The sequence below is a fragment of the Chenopodium quinoa genome, unplaced genomic scaffold, assembly GCF_001683475.1.
Source record: "Chenopodium quinoa cultivar QQ74 unplaced genomic scaffold, ASM168347v1, whole genome shotgun sequence".
In the NCBI taxonomy this organism is placed as follows: domain Eukaryota; kingdom Viridiplantae; phylum Streptophyta; class Magnoliopsida; order Caryophyllales; family Amaranthaceae; genus Chenopodium; species Chenopodium quinoa.
Window position 1 is genome coordinate 4,592,797 of NW_018742418.1, and position 21,169 is coordinate 4,613,965.

The 21,169-nt window shown below is 35.8% G+C and overlaps 1 protein-coding gene across 3 annotated transcripts; it reads right to left on the bottom strand.

Annotated features, from left to right (window-relative positions):
• Nucleotides 1–563: 563 nt before the first annotated feature.
• Nucleotides 564–20,096, bottom strand: LOC110710335 (probable thimet oligopeptidase). Of its 3 annotated transcripts, none has more exons than XM_021888636.1 (21): nucleotides 19,776–20,096; nucleotides 19,533–19,654; nucleotides 18,562–18,722; nucleotides 12,081–12,171; nucleotides 9,892–10,071; nucleotides 8,911–8,991; nucleotides 6,885–6,965; nucleotides 6,672–6,764; nucleotides 6,487–6,567; nucleotides 6,211–6,373; nucleotides 5,966–6,086; nucleotides 5,808–5,880; nucleotides 5,601–5,708; nucleotides 4,818–4,915; nucleotides 4,608–4,653; nucleotides 4,301–4,397; nucleotides 3,462–3,535; nucleotides 3,288–3,392; nucleotides 2,994–3,071; nucleotides 2,059–2,217; nucleotides 564–1,228 (listed from the first exon to the last, which is right to left on the bottom strand). In XM_021888636.1, the coding sequence occupies exons 1-20, from the start codon at nucleotides 19,948–19,950 to the stop codon at nucleotides 2,107–2,109; spliced, it is 2,139 nt and encodes a 712-aa protein (XP_021744328.1). In that variant the 5' UTR covers nucleotides 19,951–20,096; the 3' UTR covers nucleotides 564–1,228; nucleotides 2,059–2,106. The 3 variants fall into 3 exon arrangements, with proteins under 3 accessions (XP_021744328.1, XP_021744321.1, XP_021744313.1); XM_021888629.1 differs by having other exon boundaries at nucleotides 564–1,327; XM_021888621.1 differs by having other exon boundaries at nucleotides 565–1,300.
• Nucleotides 20,097–21,169: the final 1,073 nt, after the last annotated feature.

A 21,169-nucleotide genomic window follows, 5' to 3' on the forward strand; every position in this document is an offset into this window, starting at 1 on the left:
AACTACTAACTAGTAAGAAATTCGGTTTGAAACGTATTTGTATTTTTTTCCTTTTTATATATGGAAATTATCTCTTAAATGACAAGTTTTATAATTTGGTCACACGATTAACTTATTACTATTTTTCTCTTCATTTTTGAGTATTTTTGTAAATAAGCATTTCATAAAATACTATAAGTGGTATAATTTGATCAGCAATGTTTTTGGGAGCGCTTCTCTTAATGATGCTAATATTATATCTTCTCAATCCATCGCTCACATTAGCATGGAAGAAAATAAAAACCATTAATTTTTTGCCGGTTCAAAGGAAATAGTGGTTTATAAGCCTTAAAACTGTTAAGACATATACCTAATTGTTAGGCATTAAGAATGCCTCACACTAATTTTGGCATGTAAAATAAAAGCCAAAAGAATTGTTGAGAGTTTTAGAAAATGTCAAGCTGAGATGAATTGGATGAAAGGAGTTATGTACAAATGATGTACACAAATTAGTTTTAAAGGAGCAAATATCACTTGAGAGAAGAGAATGCATGGGGAGGATCATGGTTGATGATCATTTAAAATGAAATTTTGTACATTATTGGGATTAATATTTCGATGTAGTTTTTGTATATATCTTCTAAAATTAGTCTAAACTCATACCTAATCGAGAAAAAGGGATAAAATGTGATAAATAACACTTTTATTTATGATTGTATTATTTCTCCTCTAATCTCTCCCGCACTTTTCTCTCACTAACTACTTTTGTCCATCAACCTCCATTGCTAGTCCCTGTTCTCTACTTTGTCATCCTCTTCTCCCAATCTTATTCTCCAACCATCTCCATGAATAAGTCATAGGTGAGTTTAAAAGAGGCAAGGAGACAAGAAAATCGAGGAAGGGGCAATAAATACCCTGTCAACAAATGACGTCTCAAAAATATAGACCAATTATATTTAACACATAATCCTGACTATGATGAAAATTTATCTGATAAACATTGATGCAATTTAGTGGAAGAATTTACTCGTACTCGTACTAAATACAAAAGCATAGTGATCAAAGAATAAAATAACAAGTGCAATTACAAAAAAAAAAAAAAAAAAAAAAAAAAAAAAAAAAATTGTGACTTATACCAAAAATTTCCTCTCCAAAATAAAATGAAAGTCGTCGAATCAGAAAAACCCAATTTGCATTGAAGTGCAACGAGCTAGTAGCCTTGGCAAATGCAAAAGAGGCTGTTCCAAATCTGAAAAAAGATGATCCTCAGATATCAAATCCCTGCATTATTTGAGTTATTTGTTCCCTCATGCTCTTGAATCTTTATACAACGGAAAAAAATAAGAACCTGTCAATTCCGAGTACCAATCGAACCTTAACATAAATAAACAGAGATGTTTTTTGGATAATAATGATCATGATGCAAGCAGATGAGAAGGGAAAGACTAAAAGAGTCCATACCCTAAGGGCCTAGACTAAAAAACTAAAAGAGTTCGTGTATGGTGAAGAACTGTTGGAATTTAGTTTAGCATATGAGAAGGGAAAGACAAGTGAAACACAATAAAGAAGGATGTGCCAAAAAGAAATCTCAGGCTAGGACACTAATACAATGAGTGACCAATGTAAGTTGAATAATAAATTTAAACAATACAAGCTTCAATATTGCAAGTTTACCCTGAGAACTGATTCTTTTGGCAAATCCTTTTAATAAATCACCGTGCCCAAATAATAAGCCTCTCCTACTTCATTTGACATAGAGAACGCATTGCTCTACTAACAGGTTTTCAATTTCAACATACACAATAATGGCAACCATAAGATACTGTCTATAGTCAAAACTCAAAACTATTTGACTTGGACAAGCATCTAAATTCTTAACAATGTAAAAAGCTAATGAATGAAGTTGTGACATGACAATTGACAATCATTCATCAAGCCATAGAAGAAATTAAGATATTTGTCCCGTCAATGGTGCAATACATCTTGGGAGGTGTTGTAGACTATAAAAGGGTGCGATACATCTTGGGAAAAGAACATTAAATTTTCAAGAATGGTTTAAATGTCCTGAAGAGCTCTTACCCTGAAGTTAAAAAGTGAATGCACCTGACTAAAATATCTGCTGCTTCATCAGATACTTGAATACGATATGCTTTCTACAAATGCTTGAATTGACGGTTCTCTACCAATGAAATTTGACAAACATTCATGTGGATCCTTCGCCCCCCCTGGAGCCAGTACCTGCAAGACAGTGACGCAAGAAAAAATGTATTCAAAACAACCCAAATTCTTAAGGGCATTAAGTTCAAAATGCATGCTGAAACACAGAAGAGTATACATCACTTACTCGAGACAATTTTTTGCAAAAATAAGAATAAATTATTTCATAGCATATTTTCTATACCATACGATACTTGGCTACACTATAATAACAAATTAACAATTGACAGTTTCTTCTACTTCAATCAATAAGTTAATCTTTGTTAAAACAAAAATATGATCATTCATATCTTACTTAAATCAATCAAACCTACCCACCTGCACCTCATCCCATGAAGCAGAGAGGCCAGTGCCTCAATACGAGGCTTATAAAATTAAAAGTTCGCATGATGACAAGATTCAACTTCAAATCAGCAAAACCTGAGAGTGATACTTCATTCTACCAAAGCAAGGGAAAATTAATGGTCCCTAATATATTAGGTCCAATGAATCCCATAGTCCCATCCACTTATCAGGCTACTAGAATAGTGAACGCCTCGGATACAAAATAAGAGCTAAGTCAAACTTAAAACTATATTTTATTTTGACCTTTTCAATATGCAATGACATACCAAAAAAGGGAAGGAAGTTCTAGGGAATACTCAAACACAAGACCAAAACAATCACACGTATTATCACAGCATTGCATCCTTTAAAAAACTTAAAATAATAGAAATCTAGGACACTGCAAGGGGTACCCCATTGGCTAATGGCACAGTAAAATTCAAGACATCACAAGGCATAATTTAACTATTCACCTTGTTGCGAAACTGCATGCCAGTATGATGGTTAAGACCATCATGAAATTTGGAAGCGAATATGTCGGCAGCAAAAACCTGCAAAAACAATAAAACTTAAGCAGATGACACCTAATTTGAGGCACCAAAGGAAGACTTTTTTTTTTTTTTTTTGGCAAATACAATTAGAAGGATTTAGAATAGAGTAAAAGAAACATATAATATATGTAATAAAGGACATGATGATGACGTGCTAGTGGCTAAAACAATGCAGATAGTCCACTAATGAAATTTGATGACGGGGAAATACTACACCTTGCTCCAAATGCGACTATAACAACTAGCTTCATAACCAATTGCTGAATGTGGAAAACACGAAGCCGGGTTTGTGCCTTCCAAGATGGGTAATCCCAACATCACCTGACAAAACAAAAATTGCTCAGACAAAACCCAACTTTAAAAGGTAATGCACTAAGCCATTTTCTTTACCTTGGGATGGAGAAACTTGAATAACTCAAGGAAGTCGACGTTGTCAGTAGAATGTATTATTTGATCAAATAGACCTAATAAAGCAATGTCAGCTACCAAGAAAAACGGACTACAGAATGTGACTACATGAACAGATTCTTCATTAAAGTACGTACATAAAAGCATGAAACCACTCTTAACTTGCCAAGTTCTACACTAGAAACAACAAATAACCTCATCTCCCCAGATGCAAGCCAATAGCTAATACTTTCCGCCTATTTCAATATGCTCTTAAATTTCAATAGTTTAGGAATTGGTAATACAGACAGTGAATCAATTCCATTTATATAAGCTCAAACTCTATAGCTTGAAAGAGCTCCAGTTTCTGTCAGGGGTCTTTCGAGGCTGGACAATAGATTCTAAGTCAGGTATTAAATACCAGAAATTGAAAATCAACTGTACAACAATCACAGCCAAACAACAACAAAGCCGACGTGCAATCTTCAACAAAGTGTCACTTGATCACCATAATTATCTGTGTGCACATTACGTTCACTTAAAATATCCCCACCAAGACACTGGTGACGGACTTCATATCACCCAATTAAGCAGTAGCCACACATTTACACCACCCATTCCACTGGTGAGCATCACATCAATTAAAAAACCTAAACTAGAAATTGTTTACACATGATCTGAAACTACTTCGCATAGCTATTATTGTACACCATTTAAAAAAAAAACCCCTGCCATTAAAAACCAGAAGCTATACAGTTGGTCTTGCCTGAGAAAAGTTTCAAACATTATTTTCATACACAATAAAAACATACAACGGCTGTAGAATAAGGCAGACTGCTTACAGTAAAGAATTTCCTGCCTCAATTTAAGTGCAGCAAAGGAATGCCTCCATCTTTGCAAAGACATAGATATATCATCTTTAATTTGCCTTGTGATATCCTATAAATGTCATAAATGTAAAAATTAGTTCAATGAGTATAAAATATACGAAGTACTACACTAGTCCAACAGCAAATTGTCTGAGATAAAGCAATTGACTGGACAATCGCAGGCAATCAAAAACTCAACTCAGTATGCAAATAGCATTATATTCCTTTCTATGACGAACAGGAAGTGGTAGTTTGACTATAAATAAAGAAAACAAACTACCTGATAATAACCAGATATTAATTTCAAGATATTGCTCTCATAGCACCTATAATAAATCAGAACAAGGAAAGTAAGTAAGCATGGATTTTTTTTCTTTTTTCCCCACACACACACACACACACACACACACACACACACACACACACACACACACAAAAAAAAGAATTTAAAATAAAATAAATTAGCAAATAGAAGATGGTAGAGAATTACCAGTTCTCAAGTAAATGACCAGGCATTTCCACAAAGTCATGATCAACACGCAAGCCAGAGAATCGAGCAAGTGGTGAACGGTTGCATATATGATGGACCTGAATGATCATTATTACCCAAATGTTATTTACTGACAAGTACTCTAGTAAGATAAAAGCATCATACTTCACTTAGTTATATCAGCCAAATATTTAAGGAGTTGAAACGGAAATGGCATCACTTTGTAACAGCAAGAAATATTTTTTTTCTTTTTTTGGGGTTTTCAACAATTATATTACGGCCATGGATGGCTGTACAGGCACTTACGGACTTATGGTATAAAGTTATTATAGCATGTCAACCTGCTAATTTAAAATAATTAATGAGTGTATTAAGTGAGACATCTTGTCATCTGCAGTTGTAACAAGCTTTAAAGGGGTAGCAAGCAAGAAGACAAAATATGTCTTATGCTTAGTATTAATAAGACATTCAAATGTCATGTTCTCCAAGTTAGGGTATAAAAAGTGAGTTTTAGTTAACACCATTAAAACAATTTAAATAAACAAATAAAATAAAAACAAAAAGGGAACAATCAAGACTTCGATTGAATGCCAGATTATCAAGGTTCAAGACAAGTTAAAGACAAGTGATCTTTTTCAAATATTGTAAGAAGCAGATAGAAATCATTCAAACCCAGTCATAAAAAGGTGTATCGACTGGAAGAAAAGCAGCCCAATAGGACTTAACACATGCAGTCAAGGACAAAAATTTTAAGGTTGAAAATGAAAAATATATGGAGCCTACCACATGGCCAAATTCATGGAAAAGACTAACAACTTCAGAGAATCGCAGTATTGTGGGAGAATTATCATTCTCCTTTGACAACTCAGACATCAGTAGAACAACTGGAACCTGGATGTATAAAAATGATAAACAATAAATCCAGTAATGAATGTTGAACGGAGGTATCACGCATATATCATTTTTTTTAAATGCATTTCGCAGTTTAACCTGTCTAGCAGCATTTGCTGATAATGAACCATTTTGAAGAGGCAAAACACAAGTTTGACTATATTTTCCTTCCCTATATTTACAGAAAAAAATGTTGTTAGACAGTTTGCTACAAACAATTCGGTTAAGGTCAACAGAAAAAGAGATAATTGTTGAACCTGGAGTAGAGATCAAGGTATGCATAGCCCATAAGTTCACAAGAGCTCAAATCAAAAACAGAGAAAACACGTATATCCTCATGCCACACCTCAGCCCCAAAAATTTCTTGAAATCTTAATCCTACTCATTAAATAACATATATAGGACCATTAGAGCAACATAAGACACAGATACATACTGTAACAGCTGCAGCACTTATATAAAATTCTTTGAACCTCTGTTAGTAAATAATTATTATTATTACCAAAAGCATCTTGAAGTATTTTGAAAATCCCCTGCAGAACTAAGCTAAGAGGAAAATACTCTTTAAGTGCTCCAAAGTCTAGATGGAAATTTTCTTCTTCAAACTTTTTTACGTAATAGAGCATGTCCTCAATTCCAAAAGGATTGTCCCCTTCCTCTTTTGCCTGAGATTTTTTTTAATTAAAGAAAAAAAAAAAAAAAGATAAAACAAAAGGAAGGTAAATCACACAGAAGACAACTGGAAATGAGTGCAATGCACAGTTCAAACAGTACTAACTTTCAATTCCTTCAATACATCAAGTTCTTTGGAAGCCAAATCAGATAAACTCGTTGACAAGTCCTCCAAGAATTCAAAAACCTGAAAGAAAGAGCAGAAAGCTCACTCAGACAGTGCATAAATACATTATTTTACATACACGGTTACCAAACAAGATTTAAAACACTGAGGATTACTTCACAAACCTTTGAGGAAGTTCTCGCCATCCTAGAACCAACAGCATATTCTGAATAATTATCATAACCAAGCAATCTAGCAAATTTATGGCGCAATTGAACCTGTAAAATATGGAAAAGCTTTTCAGTTAGAACGATATAAACATAGCTAAAGTAATGTATTAACAAGAGAATGTAAGTGATTTAAAACAATAAATTGTCTCAGATTTCATTCTCACTCACCAAATTCTCTAACACGGGCACATTAATTTCTTTACATCTTTGCCCATATCCCACAGCTACCTTCCTCCGAGTCGCTCCAACCTTCACAAGTTTGGGAGAGAAATAAGCACATGTACAATCTAATATATCTCATTGACACCAGCACATATGTGAAGCAAGACCATCAGATGGTGAATAAGCCATCTAAACCAAAACTAATGGCGTAAGCCACATAACTAGAAAAAGGATCAAAGGTCCATTCCCGCAGTGCCATGCTGCCTCTTTTCCAATTTAGGTGCAGAGAAGCAGGCAGCAGGAGCAGCCTTAAAAATTAAAACATCATAGCTACATCACTATGACTTTTAAGTTAGTTTAATTAAAATGAATATTATCATTCTATCTTAAAAAAAAACAATCTTACCCTATACAACATTTTACCACTCCATTCCATCCTATCTTAATACAATCTTACCCTGTACAAGATTTTACCACTACCATGAGTACCATCCTAACTTAATAAAATAATTACATAAAGGCAAGAGGAAATGAAAGATCATACGAAGTATAAGCATTTATGCTGGGCATTATGGTCCTAGACTCATATTATAAGTTAGATTGCTACAACGTTTTACTACTCTTACTAGTCTTATATTTGCTTAAACAATCCAGACTTAGCAAAAAAAATTGAGATGCACAGCTATATTCCATAATCAAGAACTGCAAAAAATTCTCATCAATAATAAGAATTAATTTCATAAAAAAACAAGGATGGAAAATATTTTGAGGCATGGCTCAAGAATCGTGTTGTCGTCTAATCCAGATTAAAAGTATAAACCCATTCCGACCAGGGGTGTGTAAGTGTTCTGCTCCTACTCTATCCCTTGAAGCCTTAGAGCTCAAGGTCAACTTCTAAACCATAGACATATAGCTTGGCATACTACCCTTACAAGACCAAATCTCCCTAACAGAGAAAGGGAAGTGAAAACAAATTGATTTACAGCAGGCCACATACGTGAATCTTCCCTGTGAACCATAAGAATATTGTTCAGCGAATGGAAAGCAAAGTCTTCAGACTAATATTTACGGTAACTGAATACAAGCTGGAAAAAAGCTTTCAATTGATTTTGTATGTTTCAAGATGTTTAAAAGGAAGACAATTTATATGAGACCACCTAATAGCTTTGGTTTGAATAGATACATAATATTTGGAGCTAAGTAGCTTCAATTTTCACCTACCCTAGATCCTTCATCTAATGGACAAGTTCAAGGACAATCCCACAGAGGAAAAGATGTTGGAACTATATTGCAATGTTTCAATAATAAACAAATACAAGATGGCCAATTCTGTACAGATCATAGGTCAACAATATCAAAATATGTTTTTGCGCAGTTCACATCTTACTTTGGCTACATAATTCAACTTAAATGTAAACACATAGAACTATGTACAATATTATTGGGTTTGTCTCAATGTATAATTTCAAAATATCAACTAAATATTATCTTTATTACAAAATAACTAAAGACATTAAAGGTCAAAAGTTAAGCGGTTGGCAAACACACCAGTCTTATAGGAACAATAAGAGAAAAAAAAAAAAAAAAAAAAAAAAAGAACAAGTACTTGATAAGGAGTCACCAAGCCTGATAAAAATAGCAATGTCCTAAACCTTGACCAGCCAACTATCTCACTCTCTACAACTCTGACACTTTTATCAGTACATCCCAGTATCTGACCCAGACAGATAAATTACAGTACATAAACTGTTTTTGTCATCATAACAGTGTTAAACTAATCCCCAAGTAAGTATTTTCTGTTTTTCCTTTTCTGAGCCCATTTCCAACATTAATCTAACATTCTACCAAAAAAAGAACTTCTAAGATAGGCTCTACACAAAGTCACAGAAGGACTATTAAAAAAAAAAGAGAGAGAGAGAGAGATAGAGAGAGCAATTAAAACATAGATGAAAAGACAATACAGAGAAAAACCAAGAATGATGTAACATATGAACAAAGCTAATCATGGCAGTAGAAAGGAACAAAAGCATACTTTACAGAGCTCCAGTATTGGCAGCACATGATTACTTTTCATGGTAACCTTGAATTTATCATTATCAGCCCTGTCAAAGATCTGTACATTTCAAATCAAAGTTGATGTAAAAGACAAAGAATAACAAGAAATCACACTTTCTAGAAACATCATTGATTCTGTAAAAATATGATTTACATACCATTAAAAATTACAACAAACCAATATCAAAAAAAGCCTGTAAATATTTATTAGTTACAACCTTACTACCCCCAACATACAAGCTTAGAAGAACAGACATAATTATTACCAATCCAAGAAAATCACTTTACACGACGGAACTAAAATTACAATAGATAAAACACTTCCTCTGTTAATTATTATTTACTTGAAACACTTTTCATTTCACACTTGCCAATGCATTATTTCAATCACTTTTATCTCTCAGTATCAATAAGAAAAATTTAATTTTGTAAAAAAAAAAAAAATGATATTTTGAAGGTATAAATCAAGACAAAACTAACAAAGTCCCACATGACTATTTTTTTCGTAAGTATAACTCATCATAGGTAGTCAAATAGCATATGCGAATAGTGCTGAAGTCAAAGTGTTGCAAGTAAAAAAAAAAAAAACAAAGAGAGTATTAAGATCTAGCAGGCAGGGAGACAAAGATAAACACTCAAAAATTATAAGAGATCTCCAATACTTCTTACAGCAGGGATTCGGAAAAAATAGCAAATTCATTCACATACAAGTGACAGAGACATGCATATAGCTCAGAAATTCTCCAGTGAGTCCAGTCCTTCCTCATTAATTACTGATATTGAAGATGAATGCTTGAATTATGAGTTAACACTTTTGGAACATAACTCCCAGGAATTGCAGAATCGACAAAAATTGTTTATTAAAAACACATAACATTTTCATCATTCACCAACCAAAACAAATCAGACACAGACTCTGACTCAGACTCAGTTTTAAGACAAAGGTTTGTTTATCAACCTGAAGGAGTTCAGAGGGCAATCCTTCTAGCTCTGATTCAGTGAAGAGAAGGAGAGTACAATCATCATTGATATTCTGAACATATTGCATGCTTAGGTTATCAATTTGAACCTGCAAACGTTGAACTTCCTCTTTCTTTGATGAAGTAAGGTTCAATCCATTTTGCTCAAAATCTCTAACCTGTCACTGGAAAAGCAACCATCAATATTCACAGGGAACCAGAAGGAAATAAATAACAATCCATCCAAAACATGCAAAAATATTATCAGGTGTATTACTGCGGTACCGCCCATATGATCACTAATTGAGATAGTTAAGTATACAAAAGAACTAAAGAACAGAGAAAGAAATACAGTGAGTATGAAGAAGCATGTATGAGTCCCTTCAAGGTCAATATACACTAGTCATTACCATTTTAACATCAAGCAACTTGATGGAGGCAAAATGGGTTCAGCGAAAATCCTGTCTGGCGAACTAAACAAATTACAAGGATTGTTGCTTGTTAAATCATCTTAAAACTAACAATCAATCTTTTCTACCTTCTTGAATTATCTAGAAACTTTTTTCCTTGACGATAACTTTGACTTCCATATAACATGATAAACAATTAGTGGCCTAAAAATATCTCTTCAATGTTTTCCTTCTACACTTCAAGAACTACACAGGAAAGAGGGGCTAAATGCAATTCAAAATTTTGTAAATAAAGGAGATCCTGAAATACATATTATTACTTGACATAGATGAAAATCATTTGCTGTACAACAATGATGGATAATAGCCTAAAACATGCAAGGCTTTTGCAAAACTAGCAAGTCTTCAGATAGTAAAATCGGAACTGGTCATTCTAATGTCAAAAAAGCAATAAATCAGAAGTCACAGACTAACTAGTAAGTTAAAAAATAAACCACATCACCAAAGATCACATATTTACAAAAAGGTGTAACCTTGCAAATGAAGAAAATTCAGAAAGCATACTTTGAAACACAATTCACATGAATACAGCTACTGAACATTAATCACACTACCATGAGAACAATACGACCCAACTATTAACTATTGAACACTAATCACACTCCTATGAGAACAACAGACCAATTTAGACTCCCCTCACACATACGCATATGCAATCAGAACTCAGAAGCCACCAAAGCAATACACAAGTATGCTGTGGTTATGCAGCTTCAAAATAATTGTGCCTACTTATAGTACAAGAGCATAAATCCAGAATAATTTAGCAAAACCTGACCAAATTGAACTTATTGTACACATCTACAAAAGTTTCCATGTTTCCATGTCAAATTAATATAAGGGGCCGTTTGGTTCGCTGTAATAAACAAAGGGAATGGGATTCTATGGGAATCATTCCCTTTGATAGTGTTTGGTTTTCAATTTCAATCATTCCCTTTCCCCTTTGATTACCCAAAAACCTTCTACTCCCATTACTCACCCCCCCCCCTTACCTTTTCTATTCCCTTTCCCAGCCACCAACATACCCACCATACCTTTTCCATGTCGGAACTCGCCGCCCCTCACCAAACCACCACCGCCCGCAAAAACCGACCGTGAAACCTCAGCAAAAGGCCGATAACCACGGGCAAAACCGGCAGTTTTCGAAGGCCAAGATCCGGTGAATTCGCAAGCCAAGCTCCGTCGAAATTCGCAGGCCAAGATCCGGAATCTATGGTCGCCCCTCCTTTCGTCGCCCCTCCTCTCACCGAAGGCCAAGATCCGACAGTTTTGGGCGGAAGAAACCGGCAGTTTTCAAAAGCCAAGATCCGGTGAATTCGTAGGCTAAGCTCCATCGAAATTTGCAGGCCAGAATCTATGGTCGCCCCTCCTCTCACCGAAATCCATCGAAAATCTAGTTGCGTGGGTGTGGTGGTGGTGGTGAATCTGGTGATTCCCATTGTTTTTATTACACCAAACAACATACAACATTTGACGGATTTTCATTCCATTCCATTTCATTCCCTTTGTTCATTCCATTCCGTTTACCCCATGCAAACCAAATAGCCCCTAAACCCCTACCACACTCCCTACCTTAAGAATAACAACCACCCAGTATCAATCCCGATAGGCAGGGTTTGGACCTTTGGGGATAGCCTTATCTGTAATAGTCCATAACTAATGTCAATAAAAGGAGAGGAGGGAAAAACACGAGAGAAGCTAAAAAAAACTTTTATACATACCAGAGATTGAACATATGATTTTGCTTCAGCATTATTCCATTCTCCTCTGGCAGCAAAAGCTTTTACAACACTAAACACATCCTCACGCTTTCTGTGGAATACACATGAGATAAAATGTCAGTTGCTAATCCAATAATAAAATATGAACAACACAGGCAAGAATACTTAGAATATTAAATAAACTTATAAAATATATTTTTGTTGTTTACTAGCTCACCTAATAACCAAACTAAAAGTCATAATTAGAGGTAATGGTAATGAAAATGCAGGTAACATTGGATTAAGTAATGTCCAGAGTTAAAATTCTCCACTACCAAGTATGAATTACACTTCATTGAAGCATATGACCATCTGTTAGCGCTTTAGAGATGTGTGTAGGATTGGAGATGAAAATCAATGAGGAAAAGCATGTATGGTAGTGAGGATGTATAATGATGACATTCACAGGGATAACCTACAGAAAATGACACGCAAACTAATTATTTTCACTTAATTTATGATCTAACATCAAACAGATTATAAGCTGTGTTTATACACCTGAAGAACAATACTACATGAAGCCATAAATTTCTGTCCATAAATACATCTAATTCCCTACAATTGATCTCTGTAGCCATTCAATCAATCAATCAAAGCCTTAATCCCATAAGTGGGGTCGGCTACATGAACTGTTAGATTATGTAAATAATCTTGTGTATATTAGTTTGTAAATTACTTATGTATCCTTAGCTATTAACCCTAGAATACGCTTGTATATATATTGATGATTAATCAATGAGAAGGCCACGACAAATATTCTCTAAATCTTTTATGGTATCACGAGCTTAGGTTAAATTTTTCTCCCTAAAAATTCCTTTTGCTCTTCTGCAAACCCTTACTTTCTTCTTCTTCATCTTCTTCTTCCGTGGCCAATTCAAGCAAGCTTTATCCGGCTACCATGGTACCCAACATCAAGGCGTGTATCCCTATCACCCTTGACTATGCTGGCACTCAATACAACAACTAGTGACTCTCTTCCAACTTCATTGCCGTGCTAATTTGGTCATTAGACCATATTCTTCCTCCACCAGTTGATCATTCGGCGAAACCATCCGAGCCTACGGATGCCGAGAAAGCTTTTTGGCAAAGACTTGATGATATTGTACGTCAATGGATCTATGTGACAATTTCCAATGACTTGCTCAACTCCATTATCAATCCCGATAACAAGGCGATTGATGTTTGGAAGCGTTTGAAGGAGTTCTTCCACAATAACAAGTCTGCAAGAACCTTACAACTCGATGCCCAATTCACAAACACCAAACTTGAACAATTTGAGGGTGTTAAACCCTACTGCACTCGCCTCAAAACCCTTGCTGACAGTTTAAGGAATGTTGGAGACACGGTCTCTGACAATCGAATGGCCCTTCAATTATTGAAAGGTTTATCCGAGGAGTACAAACCCTTTCGTACGTCTACCATCCTTTGATGCTTTGCGCTCAAGTTGGAGGAGCAAAGCAATGCTACGGATCTTAAATCCGAGTCTAATGAGGAGGCGTTACTTGTGCAGTCCTCTTCGGCTTCCAATAACAACGCTGAGAATTTCCCAAATTCTGGAGGAAATCGTGGGAATCATTCGCAGACTGGTGGCCGTAAAAACAACAAAGTCAAGGGCACCAGAAAGAGGAAGGGTTCCGATAGTTCAGGCGGTGGTTCAAGCGGCCGGAGCAACAGCAGCAAAAGATGCAACCACAGGCAGGGTGGATGCTTCCCCCTCCGTGGGCCTACTGGGGTCAAAACCCATGGTCCACTCCACCATGTCCATACCCGACGCAGGCTCCAGGTCCAGCCAGTGGGTGCCACCAAGGTTCGGACAGCAGCCACGGGTTCTAGGGCCTCAACCTTCTCAGGCTTACTTTGTGACCAACCCGCCTTCTACTTCGGGGTATGTTCCGACCAACATAGAGCAAGCTATGCATACCATGTCTCTTGCTGACCCGAACTATTACATGGACACAGGAGTAACATCACATATGTCGAACTCACAGGGTAATTTATCGTCGTATATTTCTTTCAGCAGAAATAATAATAATTCTATTATTGTAGGTGATGGTAGCAAAGTTCCAATTCATGGTTATGGTCACAAATCTTTACACCAAAACACACTTCACTTCAAAATTAACCTAAACGTGCCCAAACTTGTTAAAAATCTCATTTCCGTTAGAAAGTTCACTAATGATAATAATGTGTCAATTGAGTTTGATCCGTGGGTTTTTTGTGAAGGATTTGCAGAGAGGGAGCAAAATAGTGAGATGTAATAGCGGTGGCGATCTCTATCCCTTCTACACCGATCGTCACCTCATTTCCACTTCAAATCCGTCAGCTTTTGCAGTTGTGCCTCCTAGTGTGTGGCATTCCCGTTTAGGTCATTCGGGCAATGTGATTCTTAGTTCTTTGCATAGTAGTAATCTCATAAATTGTAATAAGGCGTCAAAACATGTTTGTCATTCTTGTCCTTCAGAAAAATTAATGAAATTGCCATTTTATGATTCTATGTCTCATACTACTATGCCTTTTGATATTGTTCACAGTGATTTATAGACTTCTCCCGTTCTTAGCTCTTTTGGTCACAAATATTATGTTCTTTTTCTTGACAGTTAAACGAATTTTCTATGGACTTTTCCTATCTCATCCAAGTCCCAAGTTTACAACTTGTTTCTTCGTGTTCGAACATATATTAAGACTCAATTTGAAAGGGAAGTAAAAGCCTTCCAATGTGACAATGGAACGGAATTTACCAATCCTCCATTTCAAAAAAAATTTGAACAAAACGGCATGACTTTCCGCTTCTCTTGTCTGTACTCCTCTCCTCAAAATGGCAAAGCCGAAAGAAAGATTAAAACAATCAACAATGTTGTTGCACTCTTCTTAGTCATGCCTCCATGCCACCTACTTTTTGGCATCATGCCTTAGAACTGGTCACATTCCTTCATAACATCCTTCCTACAAAGATTCTAGGCTACAAATCTCCGACTCAAATTTTATATCAAAAGCATCTCGATTATTCTCATCTTAGAGTGTTCGGTTGTCTATGTTACCCCCTCTCCCCCTCCTCTAAAATACACAAGCTTCAATCTTTGTGTTTTTCTTGGTTATTCATCTAATCATAGGGATTACAAGTGCTTTGATATATCGAGTCGAAAAATTATAATAGCTAGACATGTTTGGTTTGACGAGTCAGATTTTCCATTTTCTAAAATTCATACTCCAAATGATCATACTTATGATTTTTGGGTGATGCCTTAAGCCCCCTCCATCATCCCTTAGTGCGGCAGCAACTCGCACCTACCAACGAGCATGAGCAGCTTGCTGCTACCTCACCCACACAGGATCCAGCGGGTGCTGGAGTGGGGAGGGTACAGCATGCTGTAGCGTCTGCTCAACCCACAAGTTTCCAAGGTTGGGCGGGCAATGCAGAGCAGCATGTCCAGCACACTGCACCCCACCACGAGTTTGAGCGAGGCAGTGCAGCACATTACGCACCCTCCTCACCTCCTTTTTCTCCTGTTGTGGCCTCTCACTCTTTTACTATCTCATCACAACCGCATATTACACCTCCCTCCCATGTTACCGCACCTCAAACTCACCATCCCATGGCTACTCGTAGCAAACATGGAATCGTCAAGCCTAATCCAAAATACCAAAATCGAGCACTTCATACTACTACCTCTATATCGACTATTCCAAAGAACCCAATTCATGCTATTCGTGACCATAATTGGAAAATTGCTTTTAGGAAGAATATGATGCTCTTATTGCTAATGGCACTTGGGATTTAGTTCCAAGACCGTCTAATCTCAATGTTATCCGCTCTTTGTGGATTTTTCGGCATAAGACTAATTCTGATGGCTCGTTTGAAAGACAAAGCTCGTCTTGTTGGTGATAGTAAAACTCAAAGGGAAGGAATTGATTGTGATGAAAGTTTTAGTCTGGTTGTCAAACCGGCAACCATTCGAGTGGTTCTTAGCATTACTTCGTCTCGCTCTTGGCCAATTCATTAATTGGATGTTAAAAATGCATTCTTACATGGTAACTTGAATGAAACAGTTTATATGTATCGACCATTGGGTTTCAAGGATCCCGCTCGCCCAATCATGTCTGTTTACTCCGAAAGTCTCTATATGGTCTCAAACGGGCTTGGTATCAACGATTTGCTGATTTTGTGACTACTATTGGTTTTACTAAAAGCAAATCTGACAACTCTTTGTTCATTTATCACCATGGTCGTGACATTGCATATTTATCGTTGTATGTTGATGACATTGTGCTAACAGCTTCTACAGAGTCTCTTCATCACCAAATCATCTCCTGGGTTAGTTCTAAATTTTCCATGAAAGATTTGGGCAACCTAAGTTATTTCTTAGGTATTGCAGTGACTCGTGACAAGAATGGCTTATTTTTGTCTCAGAAAAGTATGCGAAGGAAATTCTAGAGAATATTTGTCATGGCCTTCTCATTGATTAATCATCAATATATATACAAGCGTATTCTAGGGTTAATAGCTAAGGATACATAAGTAATTTATAAACTAATATGCACAAGATTATTTACATAATCTAACATGAACCAAATTTAATTATTCCGTGTAGTTATTGACATAAATATTCCTTCTCCATCCCTTACGATCTAATGCTTCATCCTCATGCAAATCCATAAACTTCATATCCTTCCTAACTCCTTCCAACCAAGTCATTTTCGGTCTCCCTCTCCCTCGTTTAACCCCTCCATATTCCCACTCTTCCACTCTTCGAACCGGTGCACCCTCGAGTCTCCGTCTTACATGCCCAAACCATCGCAGGCGATTTTCCCTTAATTTATCTGCAATGCCTGCCACCCCTACTTTCTTGCGAATAACCTCATTTCTGATACTATCTCTTAGAGTGATTCTGCACATCCACCTTATCATGCGCATTTCCGTAACCTCCATCTTTTTAAAGTGCTCCTTCTTAGAAGCCCAACATTCTGTACCATAAAGCAACACTGGTCTTATGGCAGTCCAGTAGAATTTTCCCTTCAACTATAACACTCCTATGGCCGCCCTCCATTTAAGCCACACCGACTTAATCCTGTGGGCCACGTCTTGATAAATGTCTTACTCGAACTTAGCTTAAACCCTCTAGGTTCCAACCTTTGCCTCCATTTCTCCAACTTGGCGTTAACCCCACCTCTAGTTTCATCTACCAAAACGTTATCATCCGCAAACAACATACACCATGGAACCTCATCTTGAATTGGTTTAGCTACTTCATCTCTCTAGCCATTGCTTATACTTAATTGAATATACTCGGCATGGCATAAAAGTGGTCTGTTTTCTTCGGCAATTAAAACTGTATGCTCCATTAACTTAATAAGAGTTCTAGTGCTGAATTCCATAATGGGCATAATCTAAACCTGTGTATTAGGAGCACAGTCGTCCTAGTACCTAAAAGAGGTACGGAAACTGGTTCCCTAGTCAATTGTGTTAAATTAGTAAACCACGAGTACAAGCTCACTACATACCAATTTGTACTTTTCAGAATGTGGTTCTTTGGAGGGTATATGTAAATAAGTAAAACTGCACCAGAATACTGAATGCAAGAGCTAGTAATCTATGGCCCGGCATCAAGTAATCAACCAAACCTTACAAGTCTATCCTTTCAAAACCTTTGCCAATTCTGTCCTCGTGCAATAACACAAATCAGACTTGATAAAACTTACCCTAACCCTAGATTCTCTACCTCCTTGACAGGAAGGACTGAATTGATAAGAAAAGCAACAGTATAAAAACTATTCATTGAAAGAAGACATCCTCTACTTCAGGGTTCAGGCTGGAAAATTCTGGCATGGTTTAGACATGAGGCAACATTGGCCTTTCCTAAAATCATCAAAGAGTATATCATGCAAATAATGCACACTTATGATGTAGTAATCTTTGTTTTTTGCTCTCAAGAACATCCAAATAAATTGCCAGCACTGCGTTAACAAATGCCCCCCCCCCCCTCCGGAGTATTTCAAACATTGAACTAATTTAACAACATTCGGTAGGAGTTTAGTTCTCATACCCATTCTACATATCAAGGCGTACCAAATATAAGGCAACACTGACTCCGCAAATTTTCTTTATTATTTTTATCTTTTTTACTTTTTGACGTTTACTTCAAGAACGCCACTAGCCCAAGGAGTGAGGAAAATCATTGAAAATAATAACCATGTGTCTAGTCCATAACTATGATATTCTTAGGTGTATTAGCAACTCACGGGAGCACCAAGGACGTATGCAACCTAACCCACAAAATTCAAAATATAAACATAAATATATTCTTTGTTCAAGAAAAGAACTGCAGCCATTTTAAGAGCATAAAATGTGGACATGCACAAGCACCATTGCGGTTCAAAATTTCTTTTTATTAGCAACAAAGTAAAATAGGTGGTGTATCAATGTAAGAGAAATAGAGGAAAGCACCTGCAAGACCCATTATGTGTATTTATTTTCAGCTCTGCTTCAGCACTGGCTTTGCGTACATCCTCTGATGTCGATACTAACCTTGAGAAAACACAAGACTGGACCAATGGAAAATGCCGTGCCTCTAGTTCTGCTAGCACCATGATATCTTGATATCTAACCTAACAATGGGCAGAGAAGATAGCAGAATATACTTAGCCGTCAAATCACCACAATCGCATACAAACTTTTTACTGTTTCCCCTCCCTTAAAAAAGGAAAAAACCTTTTTCTTCAATATCCCAATGAAACTCTGAAAAATCAAGATTTCTACTGCATCTAGGCCAATAATCACAAGTTTCAAGGAAATATACTTGTTAGACTGCACTTTCATGAGCATTTATTAAAAACTTTAAGCAACCAAAAAAGCACAGGCAACACTTAGTCCCTTATCAAAAAGAAATTTTCTTCAATAGGCATGATTACCAATTTAAAATTTGCATTTCTAGAAATGCTACCAACCTCCTCGTTTAGTAGGAATTAATAGTTTAACATCAACCCCATGTCCCTATCCTACAAAGAATGGCCACATTGATCCGAAACCACTCATAATTAGAACATGACAATGATGACAAGGCTTAACCAAAAGACCCTTTATGCTGTAACATTTTTCATTCCCATATTAGCCCCATCACTCATTCTAAGGAACAACTTAGGAAATCAGGAAAGTTTAGAAACTCGTGAATTATTATATTTGGCTATTGTTTATGGGAGAAAGCAATTTTTACCTTGATTACAACAATAAAGATATACTTGAAATAAACATAATCATAATCCTCAACGTACAATTTTCCCATCAAACGACACAACATTTGCAATCACCAACCAAATAATCATAATCATGTTAAAAACAAACTGCTGTATTACAGATAATTCCGCGGAAAAAAGGAGAAAAAAAAAACCTAATCAATTTTATAAATTAAAGTACATTACCTTATCAACCGGCACAGAAGCAAGAGCATCATAAACAACTTTCGATTCCGCAATAATTCGATCCGCCAATTTCCGAATTTCATTCACTGACAAATTCACTCTCACATTCGACCCAACAAGATCTACACACATCCAAACAAAACAAACAAAATTGAGAAACAAATCACAATTCCGCAACATTCTACATCACAATTCATCAGAAATCCAACAAATGAAAAAAATCAAAAGAGAAAATTGAGAAACCTTTAGCTTTGCGACGATGATTGAAGGATTTAAAGGCGTGAAATGCGAAACCAAGAGCGACAGCGAGAAATGCAGCGGTTCCAGTTAAGACGATAATCTTGTTTTGTTTACCGCCATTGTTGGCTCTTCTCAAGCTTTTCTCTGTCTGGCTATGGCGGTCATCTTCTCCCTCCATTGTTAATCTCTCTCTTTCTCCTCCTCTTTGTTTCTCTCTCTTCGAATTGAATTTCAAAGGAGTGAAAAAGTTTGGAAGAGAGAGAAAATTTAGGAGGGAAATGAGGTTCGTTCAACGTTTCAATGAGCCCAAAATTGTGGTTATGGGCTACTCATCTTAAATTTTAAGTCCGCAATATTTTTTTAATGACAAAAGCTAATAAATGCCCCCTGTAACATTGGATAAATAAGGAAACTAAACGTGGAAATATTAACATTAATTACACCGATCGATATGTGATTTTGTAATACATTTTGAACTTAATATTATTTTATGTAATATATTAATTAGTTATTTAAGTCTCCAGTGCGCTTGTTAGGAAGATTTTTTTTATTAGTATTTTACTCCATATTTTATTCTGATTCAAATGAGAATCGAAAGCATTACATAGAGAATTTCTAATTTCTAATTTAATTATAATTAAGGAATAATTTTTATTTCTTATCATAAACACTATCAAAATTTATCATATAATAGTAGGTATATAAATCTTATATCTAAAGATGATTATTTTAAAAGATAATATATATTTTTTAAATAAATTAAATCCTAGTAAATCAATATTCGTTGTTTTTACTTACGTGGCAAAATTCTTAAATCTCATTCGTCACTTTTGTTTAGGTGGTAAACGAATTTTTTAATTCCAAAATAAAATAGAAATCTAATTTTTAATTGGTCGAAAATATACCTTTGCTTATGTGGCGTGCCGAATGCTCTTGAAAAATGCCAACTTTATATATATATATATATATAATATATTAGATTTATAACTATATATTAAATGTGAATAAAAATAACACATGTTATCATCTCATTAAAAAATGATAGAGTTATATTTTAGTAACACATCTAAATGTATACGATAAAATTATTTTCTACTCGGTGCCCAAAGTTTTGCAAAAATTTTCAAACAAATTTTGTTCTCGACTAAAAATTTATTAATACAATACATAATCCTAACTAATCATATAATAAAAAAAAAAATTATATAATTTCTCCAAAAATACTGCATTGAAATGATTTTAATTTTTTCGGGTACCTTATGACCCAACCCGAGAAAATCGGGTACCCGAAACCAGGGTACCCGGTTGTCTCGGTTCAAGACACGGGCCGAGTTTCTAACTACACGAAGATTCGGGTACTTGCCTTTTCGGGTACCTGAATTTGAACACCCCTACTT